The sequence below is a fragment of the Stegastes partitus genome, unplaced genomic scaffold (assembly GCF_000690725.1).
Source record: "Stegastes partitus isolate 25-593 unplaced genomic scaffold, Stegastes_partitus-1.0.2 Scaffold705, whole genome shotgun sequence".
NCBI classification, from domain to species: Eukaryota; Metazoa; Chordata; class Actinopteri; family Pomacentridae; genus Stegastes; species Stegastes partitus.
In genome coordinates, this window is record NW_007578436.1 from 334,481 (window position 1) to 346,892 (window position 12,412).

General features: G+C 38.6%; 2 protein-coding genes across 3 annotated transcripts; one reads left to right on the forward strand and one right to left on the reverse strand.

Moving 5' to 3' along the window:
• The first annotated feature begins 1,729 nt into the window (after nt 1-1,729).
• Nucleotides 1,730-9,234, forward strand: yif1b (Yip1 interacting factor homolog B (S. cerevisiae)). 2 transcript variants are annotated; one of them, XM_008290962.1, is made up of 8 exons: nt 1,730-1,859; nt 4,493-4,595; nt 4,690-4,819; nt 4,976-5,080; nt 5,417-5,553; nt 5,986-6,141; nt 6,239-6,332; nt 7,679-9,234. In XM_008290962.1, exons 1-8 carry the CDS (start codon nt 1,814-1,816, stop codon nt 7,832-7,834), a joined length of 927 nt encoding a protein of 308 aa, XP_008289184.1. In that variant the 5' UTR covers nt 1,730-1,813; the 3' UTR covers nt 7,835-9,234. The 2 variants fall into 2 exon arrangements, with proteins under 2 accessions (XP_008289184.1, XP_008289185.1); XM_008290963.1 differs by having other exon boundaries at nt 1,730-1,850.
• Nucleotides 9,235-9,871: 637 nt separating this feature from the next.
• Nucleotides 9,872-12,338, reverse strand: LOC103363976 (probable E3 ubiquitin-protein ligase HERC4). Its single transcript, XM_008290964.1, has 3 exons — nt 12,088-12,338; nt 11,517-11,619; nt 9,872-10,777 (listed from the first exon to the last, which is right to left on the reverse strand). The coding sequence occupies exons 1-3, from the start codon at nt 12,331-12,333 to the stop codon at nt 10,542-10,544; spliced, it is 585 nt and encodes a 194-aa protein (XP_008289186.1). The 5' UTR covers nt 12,334-12,338; the 3' UTR covers nt 9,872-10,541.
• Nucleotides 12,339-12,412: the final 74 nt, after the last annotated feature.

Genomic DNA, 12,412 nt, shown 5'->3' on the forward strand with positions numbered 1-12,412 from the left:
CACCTCAGGAAGAACCATGTTAGAAACCTTCAATATTATATAAAAAAAAAATAAAATAAAATTCTAATGCAGTGCAATGACTCCCATCTGTGCAAGGAGAGGAGAGGAGACTTATCTTCTGAGGGACTTTGTACATTCAACTTTAATTTGCACTGTGACAGCTCTACTGGAAGGTTTTCTAAATCTTTTTAATTCTCTTTTGTTTTATCTAGTATAGTAAGTTTGTGCACATGTGTATATATATATATATATTTTAAAATATTGTTTTTCTTACCTACCTCATGTCAGCTCAGAATAAGTTATGTGTGTTTAGCAATATGTTAGTTGCCATTGCAACACGTTTCTGTTGTGGGATCAATGAAGCTATCTATCTATCTATCTATCTATCTATCTATCTATCTATCTATCTATCTATCTATCTATCTATCTATCTATCTATCTATCTATGGCACACAGATTTGTGACTAAAACAAAACAGATATGTCTTTGCAGTAAGCTAGATATTTATTTGAAATAATTTAATTTTAAAAACAAAACAACACCTGGAACTATTAGGAGTAGAAAAAAATATGTTGAGGATCAAATGAGAATATTAATAATAATAATAACAAAGGTTTAATTACTTACAGCTAAAAAGGGCCTTGATACAAAATGTACTGCACTGGTATATTCTAGATTATTTTAGATAGTTAATCCTACACACCCCACGTGAAACTAAGAAAAATGAGGAGATCCCAGGGGTCACCCAGGTGTCACAGAAAACAAAATAGTGGAAACTACAGTTGTCTTCCAATATGCACACAGTGTTAGAGGAATTCATCAGAGAAAGAATGAACTCAAATGCAATGCAACTCAGACAGTCAAGCAACCTAACAGTGGCCAAAGAGCAGCAGGTGAACCTACAAAAAGAGCTGAAATAGCTTGGGCTCTCAATGCTGCATGAAAATGAAAATAATATTTTTCATATTGTAAATCTACTCACTACCTCAGGTATAAAGCACACAGGAGTGTAGGAGTGCATTCACTAATGTCATACATGATACAACTTGACAAAGGGAAGCATTCCCCACCACCAAGATTTAGCATAAAATAAAGATGCAGATATAAAATTTTCCCTTTTTACTTGCACTGTCTGATGTGTTTTGGAAATTAGAAAATGAAGAAGGAGTCCAGGAACCCTTTATCAATCTAGTTTACATGCTTACTTAACAAGTACTCAACTACACCAGGTAAGAAAAAACTGGTTACTTTCCCTTAAAACAGCATCAGCATTGTCATATGAGGAATTTAAATTTTCTATGTTAAAGCAGACACCGAATATTAAAAAATTGAGTTACACTTACTCAATTGACTAATTGAGTAAGTGTTCCAAAATCAACAAGCAGGGGTCCTCGGACCCTAATAAGAAGCAAGTGTAGCAAATCTGGGTGATTTCAAATAATGAAAAAAAAAAGAAATAGAAATATTTAAGAAGTGCAGGAATGTGCAAACTTAAATCATGTGCTGATGGGATGTAAATAGTTCAACAGTCAGACAAAGGAGGCAGAAATGCAGTGTTGAATTTTGATTGTTATCAAAGGACAAACAAGGTAACAGACTTTGTCCTCATGGTGGTCATCAGTACACTTTAACACACTAGGTGGCGGTATTCATTCCTCACGTAGGTTTGTCCTTAAAACCCACGAAGAAGAAGCAGAACGCGTTCACTTCCGTGTAAATTTATGAATGACTGCAACTTCCCCGTGTAGCCTGCTACCTCCGTCTGAGTCCGGTTGGTTGTTTGACAGCTGCTGCCACCATCAAATCGCTCTAAATGGATTATACTGCGACTCAAAGTGGGTTCAGACAGCGTAAGTTACGTACGTGACTTTATCGATCCAATCAAGCTCGCCGGTCGCATGCGCATTTTTAGGTGCTGCTAGCCTTCTGCACGTCAGACGGAGCTGAAGGGTGATGATAGCTCGCTGCTTTCAGCCGGCTGATGCTAACAACTAACGTTAAACAACTTATAACAACACAAACACTAACATTTTAAGCCCACAAGCGCCTTACATTACCCAGCACGGACGGTGTCGTTTACCAAATAAATCAGCAGTCGTAACCGTCACTGCACACTATTAATAAACACTAGCTAAGTATGCTAACAGTGCTAACTAGCTAATTTACCTAACGGTGAGCTGGCCACGGTGGCTAACGGTAATCTCGTTACGTTACTCACTCAGGGGTCTTTACATTGTGTTTATTCGATTTCTGGGTTCAGGTTTGTTTGCATGATTAATGTTAGTTAATTTAAAGCGAGCTGTCCTATGTTAAGCTACATTTAACTGCTTTAAAATGTTGACGTTAGAGTTTGTATGTTAGCCACAAACTGTAAATGTTAGCAAACAATAAAGCGTGTTTCTCGGCTTCAGTCTGGCGTTCCGCTTTGAGATTTGCTGTAGAGTTTGCAATTTTCATGAAATGGTTCGTCATACAACTTATTCAGACTCTGACCGATAAACAATTTAAGGTTTAGCAATCAGATTATAGCCACTTAATCTTATGTAACTTTACAAGTAAGAGTCGACCTATATGCTGTTTTTAGGGCCGATTATTCGTAATCAAGGAAGCAGATAGCGGATATTAAGAACTGATACAGATTTCCAGTATAAAAAAAAATGAAGGGGGCAAAATTTAGATTTAAACTCAAACTTAGTTCAATTGTATGTTTAAGAGAACCTTTCAGTATTTATCCTTCAGAGTTGACGGGCTATTTGTAGTGATGTGGACCCATGAGAAGGTGCTGAGTGGCATCACAGAGTGGAGACTAAAGTTAAAGAGAGACATCAGAGTCAAAAAATGCATAACATGATACTGATAATCAAAAAAAAAAAGCTGAATATCTGGTTTGTCAAGGTTGATTATCTGTTAATCCCTAGTTCTGAATGCCCAAGTAAAATATCCCTAATCAGTAGGGATGTTAATGAATACTTAGTTATTATATTAATCAATAAGGAAGAAGATCGTATGTGTCCAATGCATTGCACATTAGCCAAGTTAGTACCTGGTTGCGTTACCAGGTTGGGCCTCTTTCTGTTCAGTGAGATGGAAGACTGCAGCTCGTTTGCTGTGTTTAATACTGTAGCAACCTGAAGAGGCATTTACTGGGACTACGGGCACATCTGTGGAAATGTCACTGGTCAAATCTGAATTGACAAATGAGCAATTTTGTGAGGTTTAAGTTTGATTTTGATTGTCGTGGATGGGTGAGGTGGTTTACGGTGTTTGTATGGCTGAGAGGCACCATAACAGAGACTTGTGTGGCAGTTAATGTCGTGTATCCAGCGCCAATCTGTAGAGAAAGAACCCACCTTTACTATGGTGGCATTGGTGTAACTACATGGCTATAGTATATGCGATGAGTGAGAAGAGATTGTTGTAAAAGAGGACTTTATCAGCATACGAAAAATCATGTAATGTGCTTTATTTGTTGTAATGATTTCGACAACTCAATATTTTAAAGGTGCAGTGGACTGTTGGTTAAGAAAACTGTTAAATTGCATCCTCAGCATGTAATCAAGACTTTACCTGAGAAAATTCTTGAGTAATCTAGCTTTATTCCTTTAAAAATTAGTTATGTTTAAAGCAACTATGATTTTATAAGATAAATATCATGACACTAATGTTTACAGATCTTGTGTCAGGCTTTTAAGTATCTTTAAGAATCTTGTTGTGACTGTAGGTGGTATTATGTGTTATCCGCTCTACATTCTTTGCCTCGAGGGATGACAGGAAAACAAAGTCCAAAATAAAAGGCTCTGTGTTCCTTCAGGATGGTGTAATCCCATCTTGTGATAAGTGTATGATAATGTGACGATTACTCAAGCAGAAAATTGGGTTGAAGAGCTCTTTTTCCTGCAGAGAGCATTCAAACTAGGAATGTGTACACAGTTACACACAGGATTTGTTTGTTAAAATAAGTGTGCATCACTTTACAGCCCATTTAGAAGTGTGACATGGCCTGGTTGCGACAGATGTTCATCAATCTGGACTCTCACCGTCACCAACACTCCGTAGAATCGCAATATTATGTATCCCTAATGATGCCAACGCCGTTATGGTGCATTAGTTGTCATTTATAAACAGACCTCCAAGCGTGCTAATTTCAAAGTGGTTAATGACTGTAACATGCAGTCACACTTAGCTTAGACTTTAAAGATGTTAAAAGGAAAACTAATGAAAGGCAAGTGTAATTTTGCAGTATTACATGTGATGCTAATTACAAAATTTCACAAGAAATTCCAACAAGTAGTGATTGACTGTTCTTAGATGTCTATGAATCTGAATATTGCTTAAACAGGTGGGGGATGCATGCTGATTTCTTTGATTCTTTTTTAATTCTGGCTGTGTTTGCTTGCTTTACTAATTCTGGCCACTTTCTGTATCGCCCCAAATTGTCAAAGCAACTCAAGAGGCATACATATCTCCTTCCATAAACTCTCTCTTCACACAGAGCCTAACATGCGTCTAAGGAACAGCTCTGTGGACGGTTCTGATGGCAGCCAGCTGTTTGAGGATACGAGTGGGACTGGTCCTGCACCACAGCCAGGCTACAGGTGGGATCTCATGCACTCATATATGTTCATAGTAAATTAGGTGATGTATTTTTAAGTCATCGAGCTGATTTACTGTCTTGTGTCATGTTGGCAGGAACCAGCAGGCCGGCGCTCAAGCTGCAGGGTTTCCTGGTCAGTCCCTCCTGTCAGAACCAATGTCCAACCTGGCCATGGCATATGGCACCTCACTTGCAACCCAGGGGAGGGAAATGGTGGACAAGAATGTAAGAATAAATCACAGCTCTCCTTTTGAAAAATTCTGCTTAACAGAAGCGATGAGTCTCTGCTGATATATCAGTACAAAGCACAGGCAGGGATTAAATGAATGCATAAGCCATCAAATAATGCATGTGTACATGTCTTTGTGTTGCTTGTTTCAGCTCGACAGGTTCATCCCAATTTCTAAGCTGAAATACTACTTCGCTGTGGACACGGTGTACGTGGGGAAGAAGCTGGGCCTTCTAGTTTTTCCTTATATGCACGAGGTAAGTCTGCTTACACCTGCTGAATGTCAATCATTCTGTTATACTCAGCACTTTGCAGAGGTGGAGGTAACTCAATAGTTTGACAATATACATACTACACCGTGAGCCTGCTTCTAGTTCTGCCTGAAAAAGTAATCCAGGCCATACTGTATGTTTTCGGTGTTTAGACCGTATGTGTATCTATGCAGTATTTTCACATGAGCAGATGATTATTATTTTAATGCTTGGGCTCAGCAGAAGTCAGACTTTAAACTGTTTTGTATTGAAATGACAATATTCGGACCCAAAACTTTAGACAACAGGTATTTGGTAAGCGTGTAATGATGTGTGTTGTAGAACTGGGAGGTGAGCTATCAGCAGGACACTCCTGTGGCTCCACGCTTCGATGTGAATGCTCCTGATCTTTACATTCCCGCCATGGGCTTCATCACATACGTGCTGGTGGCTGGACTCGCTCTCGGCACACAGAACAGGTACACATTCGTCCATGTTTTTATCAGAGCGTTGCAAGTTTGGAGAAGATGCAGTCATCTAATGCTTTTTGACTGAGTATTCATATAGGTGCTGGTTATTAGCGTGTAGCAGATTGTCTTTCTACTTTTGCCAGCTTCATTTCACGGAAAGGTTTCCTTTCTAATAAAGCAGCAAGTCTTCAGCAGCCATAAAACAAAATCAGGAAGGATTAATTAGAGATGGAATGATTCCATGTTTTGCCAATTTTATTATAAATCAATATTAGCGGACTGCTGAAGTGTTAGAGCATTTAAATGGTCATGTGTAGTTAATCAATGACATCACTGCAGCTGTTGTGATTTACCAACTCGCGTTATTTATGGGAACGTGTGTGTGTGAGAGTCCACAGTATATAAATCTTTAGAGATTATGTCATTTTGTGCCCCCCTCAGGTTTTCTCCAGAGCTGCTGGGAGTCCAGGCCAGCTCAGCGTTGGTGTGGTTGATCATGGAAGTCCTGGCGGTCCTGCTGTCGCTCTACCTTGTCACCGTAAACACAGACCTCACCACCATAGACCTACTAGCCTTTTCTGGCTACAAATATGTTGGGTACGTACCCGTCTATGTCATAGTTTGCATCTTGTTATGCTTGTTCTGTAAATGTCATACCTAACTACCTTTGTCTCTCTTCTCTCTGGTTCTCCAGGATGATTGTAGGTGTGGTAGCAGGGCTTCTATTTGGTAGACCAGCGTATTATCTGTCCCTGCTGTGGTGTTGTGTTGCCATCTTTGTGTTTATGGTAAGTAGAAGCTTTTGTTTAGTCTTAAGAACTTCATTTATTAAGTCATTGAGGAGGCTTATACTCTCTTCTGGTCCTTTCACATATAAATTACGTCCATAGTTATACCTGTATTCTCCATAGAAGCCGCACATCCTGACAGGTTTTATAAGTCAAATGTGACTCAACTGGATTGCTTTGTTCAAGTGATGCTCTGTTGACCCCTTCTGGTGAAAATCAAGATTGTAACCTTGTTCATATCTCCATGTGTTTTGATTTTTTATTTTTTTTTTAATAAGCTGGAAGACACATCATGAGTTAAATACACAGTCAACACCATGGATAAGCATCTCCACCTTGAAACTGCAGTGTACCAATGACAGTCAACAAAAACCCTGATTCAGATTCTGGGTTCCATATGCAACAAATCTAAAGAACCACTCTTGTCAACCTGCAGGATGGGACTCTGCATCATTATTCTTCCCCAGAATTGATTTCTAATCAAACATGTATGAATTACTCCGATGTTACAACTTGCCATTGTGTAGTATAGAGCAGTTTTATAGTGTTAGGTGAGCTGGTGTGCTGGACCTGCAGTGAGCAAGGAGAGGTGCATGGGGAGAGATGCATAGATCCACAGTTTCTAAATGAACAAATGGTGTAGAGTTACATCTAAGGCATTTCGCTATAAGAAGGAATTATTTATTTATAATTAAAAAAACGTATAAACACGTAACTTTGAGGTGAGTTTTTAGGGGTTTAAAACCAGAGAGGGATTTTATGGCCTCATAAATCTTTTTTTTTGTTGTAATCATACATTTAAAGATTCCCTCCAGACCTTCCTCAAGGCAAATAAAACAATCCAAGTTGAATGCTAATTTGTGATGTTTCTCTTAAAAACACCAATTTTCTCCTGTTGAAAAAAAAAAAAGGTTCTATGAATATGCAAATATTGTTCATTACAAAAACTGCATAACACAAAATTGGAAGTTTAAAGTTTCCACATCACACTCACCTCAGCTGCGACTTGCATACTAGATAAGACGAGCGGTGATACCACAGCATTAGCTCATGTGTCTCCGTCTTAAACCCAGATTTCAAGTGAACACATTTGCAGCCTCAGGAGGAAAAATGTGAAAACAGCCTTTTAGTGTCAAACTGTGCACTTTCATTCCTCTGCTCAGTGAAGCTCAAACATCAAAGTGCAGTGACAATAAGTGTAAGAGGAGGATGTAATTGAATGAAAAATATCTTTCCTTCTATTTCATCATTAATAACTGAGAAGAGTCGAGTTCAAAGCAAGTAAAGTCAGGCAGGTGAATGGCGTGTTTGCTTTAATGATTGATTAAAACACGTCTCCTCCTCAGATCCGCACCCTGCGTCTGAAGCTGTTATCGGAGGCGGCGGCGGAGGGGAGGCTGGTGAGAGGAGCCAGAAACCAACTGAGGATGTACCTTACCATGACTATAGCAGCGGCGCAGCCCATCTTCATGTACTGGCTCACCTACCACCTCATCAGATAAAACACAGACACGCATTCACATGTGTAGAAGATGAACTTTTGCTGTCTGAATGCCATCTCACCCCCTGAAGAAAAACAAACAAAACAAACACTCCACACACATATCAAAGAAGCTGGACTTGGATGAAACACAGCGACATCACAAGACTGCCTCCATGCGCGCATGGAGCAGAACAACACAAGCGACAAGACGATTAAGAGAAGATACGAGGCGCTGCTGCCTCTTCTCTCACAGCACAGCCATGTCATTAGTATTGCCTTTTTTTGTTTGTTTGTTTTTTTGTCTTTTTTATGTAATGTCTTCAAAACTTTGTAGCAAGAGCAAGTGGCTTTAAGTTTTCTATACGGTGTAATTACTTGTTAATTATGTTTTTTAGGACTATTTATGTATGTTTGTGTATAGCAGAAGTATTATTGCAGATGTTGCTCTTGTCTGATATTTCATAAGTGATGTTTCTGAGCCAACAGAAAGAAAGCACACTAACCTCACACAAGCCGTCCACTTAATATAAAGAAACTCAAATTCAGGTTTAAAAGCGGCTCTTTTTGGATGCTTGACTAAATTTACTTTTTCTCTTGTCCTAATGTTTGCTTAATGGTTGAAAAAAGTCCGGCGCTGTGTGGAGAAAATACCCACATTAGATCTGGAAATGAGGGTTTACCTGACTGTAAGGGTGGCTGTAAAAACCACTGTTTTAATCTCTTTGTATGTGCTTTGTTACATTATATGAGCTTTGCTGCCTAAAATACTCTGGAATAGAAAGATTAACTCTAAGCGACTTTAAGGTGTAGAACCTCAACATGAAATGTCAGGTTAATTTTGATGTCATTTTAAAAAATGAGTAAATTATTTACTGCTTTTCATATTGAAAGATGAATGTCGGATGGAATAAAGAAAGGGAAACAGAAATGAGATGGGTTGTTCTGCAGAAACTTCTAGTCTTCTTGGGATACTTGAAAAAAATGATATCAGAACTTCTTTCTTGTGCTTCAACGTGCATGTGAATCTTCTAATTAAGTTACTGTGGAACATGTTTATGCTTTTCTTATGTAGCTGGTGTTAACTTTTATTTCAGACTCTAGTAGAATTCACATTAATTTATGACAGAAAATGAAACAAATTTCAGGGTTTTCTTCCTCAAATACAACTAGTTTTTATCGGTTGTTGATGAAGTGCCACTCAAACTTTTATCCAGCTGTTTTGGTAAGTACTTATATACAAAGCATTTCATCACAGACTAAATCTACATACATGTAGCAGGTAATTAAACACTTTTTAAATCATGAATTGATTCCAGCCCGAGTGTCAAAGTGCGCCATCAGCCTGCGTACTGCCTCTCACATCAAGCCAGTGGAATGAAATGATGACTGATAATAAAGTGTGACTGATGGAGCTGCTGAGACGTGAGTTGTTTTTATGTGTTTAAAATGAGCTTTGAATTGTTTTTCTCAGGTGTGATTGTTTTTTAATGACCAAGACTTTTCGCAGTTTAATTTGCAATTTTAGAAAACGACTCCCAATCAGCTAACAAAGAACAAATCATTGAACAATGCAAAGTAAATTTAAATCCAACTTCCTACACATTTCACTTCCATCCATCCATTATCTATACACAGCTTAATCCTCACTAGGGTGGGGGGGCTGGAGCCTATCTCAGCTGACTTAAGTCGAACAGACAACCAAGCACACTCACGTTCACAATTAACACTAATTAACCTCAACATGTTTTTGGACTTGTGGGAGGAAGCCAGAGAACAGCTGAACATGCTAACTCCACGCAGACAGATACCCACCAGGACGCAAACCGGCGACCTTCTTACTGCAAGGCAACAATGCTACCAACTGCACCACCTTGCATTTCACTTGACAAGGATAAAGTATGAAATAAATGAAACCAGGAAATAGTCAGGCCCTGCTGGATGTTAGTTTTAGTGTTTTTTTTATAGGTGGCTTGTGGTGTAAAGTTGCTTTACAAAACAAGATTTAAACATGTTAAGAATTCCTGAATGTTCAAACAGACAATGAACGGCAAGACGGTACTGCAGAGAAGGACTTTTATTTGGTTGGTAGATTAGATACAAATAGCAGAAAAACAACTGACTTTTTATGCATTTTAGCTTCATTCTTGTTCAATACACAAACATAAAATATTTGCAAATGATTTAAGCTTGTTTAACGAAACAGGGCACTTAATGCAAAGAAAGTCATGATGAAAAAAGATTCCTAAAGTGCGAGGCTATCACGTCAACAGGGTGGACCTTGTCTGGGGAGCAGCAATGACTTAAAACAATGGCAGAGATGAAATAATTTTTCTGATTTCTTTTTTTCCAACCCTACTTCTACATATAGGTTTTGTTCCTAAACAAAGCTTACAAACTATACGGAAACACTTGGTGTAACTTGAGTTTGCACTGCTTCATACACACAAATGACCTCGCTGCAACAAAAGAACAGAAAGCTTTATCCACAAGATTAAAAGACAGACAGGGTTGAGCTGATGACTACACTGAGTTACTGCTCAGTTTCTCTGACTACTAACCTTCACCACATGAGCTGCTGGTCTAGTTGTGTTAAGTGCCTACATTACTGAAGATCTCTCACTTCCCAATAAAATAGAGGTGTGTGTATATTTAAAAAGAAAAGAAACATTTCACTTTGCAGTTAACTAATAATAAGATGATCTGTTTTTAATGCAGCCTTCATTACTTCAGCCTCTAGAGTGTAGTTTCTTTTGGAAGCCTCTGTTGTGGTTAATAGCCTGAAGGAGTCTGGTCTGCATGGTCCGGTCCACCGGGTATCTCCGGTAGATGGGCAGCAGCAGCAGGCAGTGGCAGGTGAGCGCTTCTGGCAGATGGATTTCGGTGGCATCGGGTAACAGAGCGACTCTCATCTTGATGCTTTCCATTCCCAGGAAGGGGACGCGGTCGCAGCCTGTGAGGAACACTGGTGGCAACAAAATATTAGTGAAAGATGTTGTATAGCGTAAAATGGGTCCATCTGAAGTTAATTAACCTTTTGAACCCTGAGTAGCTTCTGGGTGTCTTTTGCTTCTGTCCCATTTTTAGTCACTGTGGGGTATTTTTTTTACTAGAATATAAAGTCCTGCCTCTCTATGGAAACAGCATTACTAAGGCTAGAAGGAATGAGAGCTCAGAACTGTCTTTTGTTCAGTTTAACAAAGTTATAATGCCATTTTTTTTGTTAAAGAAAAAAGTTGAATTTCTCTGTTTATTATCATTGTACAAAAACTGAAAAAACCTGGAATCAACATGTGCAACATTTTCCCAAGTGCCCACATGTGTTACCAACACTAGAAAAAAAAGTGACTCGATAAAACTGCAGATCTTTTATATTTTACATTTTTATTTAGTATCTATTCTTGTCCCTATCTGCTCTATGTAAACACGACCTGCAGTACAGCCAAATAGTTGGCTGGCCAGTACAAAAGTTTTAATTGATTTTACAGAAGCTGGCTTACGCAAGCAGTGTATTTTTTGGTGATTTTTAAATGAAACATGCAGAATCAAGTGATTTTGATGAAGTAGCCCTAGATGAGTAGTTCAAGGACCATCTGAAAGATCCCAAAAAAAATCTGCATTTTCAGTTACTCTGAAACTGACATAGAAACTGTGAAATTAAACTCTACAACATGATAACAACCACAAACATCTATGATACTTACGGAAGAATTTTTTCTTTTCCTCTGCTGTCAGTTTCTCAAACACCTCCCAGAAGATAATGATGTTTGGATGCGAGGCGTGGTAGTCTCCTTCATAAATCGTGTTCTGTTTGGAAACATAAAGTTGTGGCGATCTAAATTAAAGTACTGGTTAGTGTTCACTTTACAAATAAGGTGTTTAGCTGCGACCTGGATCATGGAGATGTTCATCTTGGTAATCATGAAAGATTAAATGCACATTTCTACAGCAAAACTTATCAATTTATCTATCAGCAATTCATTTGTACTTTACAATGAAAACAGATGTTGTTGTTGTTGTTTGTATCTATTTTATGCCCTTCATTTTTTAAATGTAACTTTAACAACTTTTTAATATATTTTCGCCCCTTTTGTTGTAGCACCTATTTTGACTGTATGTGTAATGTCTGCATGACTGTTTTTTTTGTTTTGTTTTAATGGATGCTTTCCTGTTTAAAGAACAGGCTGTAACAATCAAAAAAATAAATAAATAAATACTCTGACAATGGAAATAACACCAACAAAATGTCAAAACCTCTTGTGGTTTTCAGCCCACCTGCTTGAACACCTCCCAGTCATAGTTTTCTTGGCCCACCATCACCGCCTGCAGCTCCTCCGGCTGGAAGAACTCCACCACGTCGATGTCGCACACTTTGAAAAAGCCTCTCTTGAATGCTTCAAACGCTCCCTCCACTGATTTGTTGAAGGCGTAGTCGACGAAGGCATCGACAAACTCTTTCCTGTTAAGACAAAGAATTACAAATGACACGAGTAGCTCCAACTGATTTCTCCACATTTGCATTTATGTAGATGGTCCTTGTTTAATTAGGGTCCGAGCACCAAAGGGTGCGAAGACCCTATTGGAACTGCTCGGATTATTA

Bases quoted from the DNA above. Each gene is read 5' to 3' on its own strand.
- yif1b (XM_008290962.1), top strand. From the start codon at position 1,814: ATGGATTATACTGCGACTCAAAGTGGGTTCAGACAGCGTAAGTTAC. The intron at 5,081-5,416 runs GTAAGTCTGCTT...TGTGTGTTGTAG, and splicing joins TTTTTCCTTATATGCACGAG to AACTGGGAGGTGAGCTATCA. The intron at 6,333-7,678 runs GTAAGTAGAAGC...TCTCCTCCTCAG, and splicing joins TTGCCATCTTTGTGTTTATG to ATCCGCACCCTGCGTCTGAA.
- LOC103363976 (XM_008290964.1), bottom strand. From the start codon at position 12,333: ATGCAAATGTGGAGAAATCAGTTGGAGCTACTCGTGTCATTTGTAATT. The intron at 11,620-12,087 runs GTGGGCTGAAAA...GTTTCCAAACAG, and splicing joins ACTGGGAGGTGTTCAAGCAG to AACACGATTTATGAAGGAGA. The intron at 10,778-11,516 runs GTAAGTATCATA...TGTTGCCACCAG, and splicing joins GGAAAAGAAAAAATTCTTCC to TGTTCCTCACAGGCTGCGAC.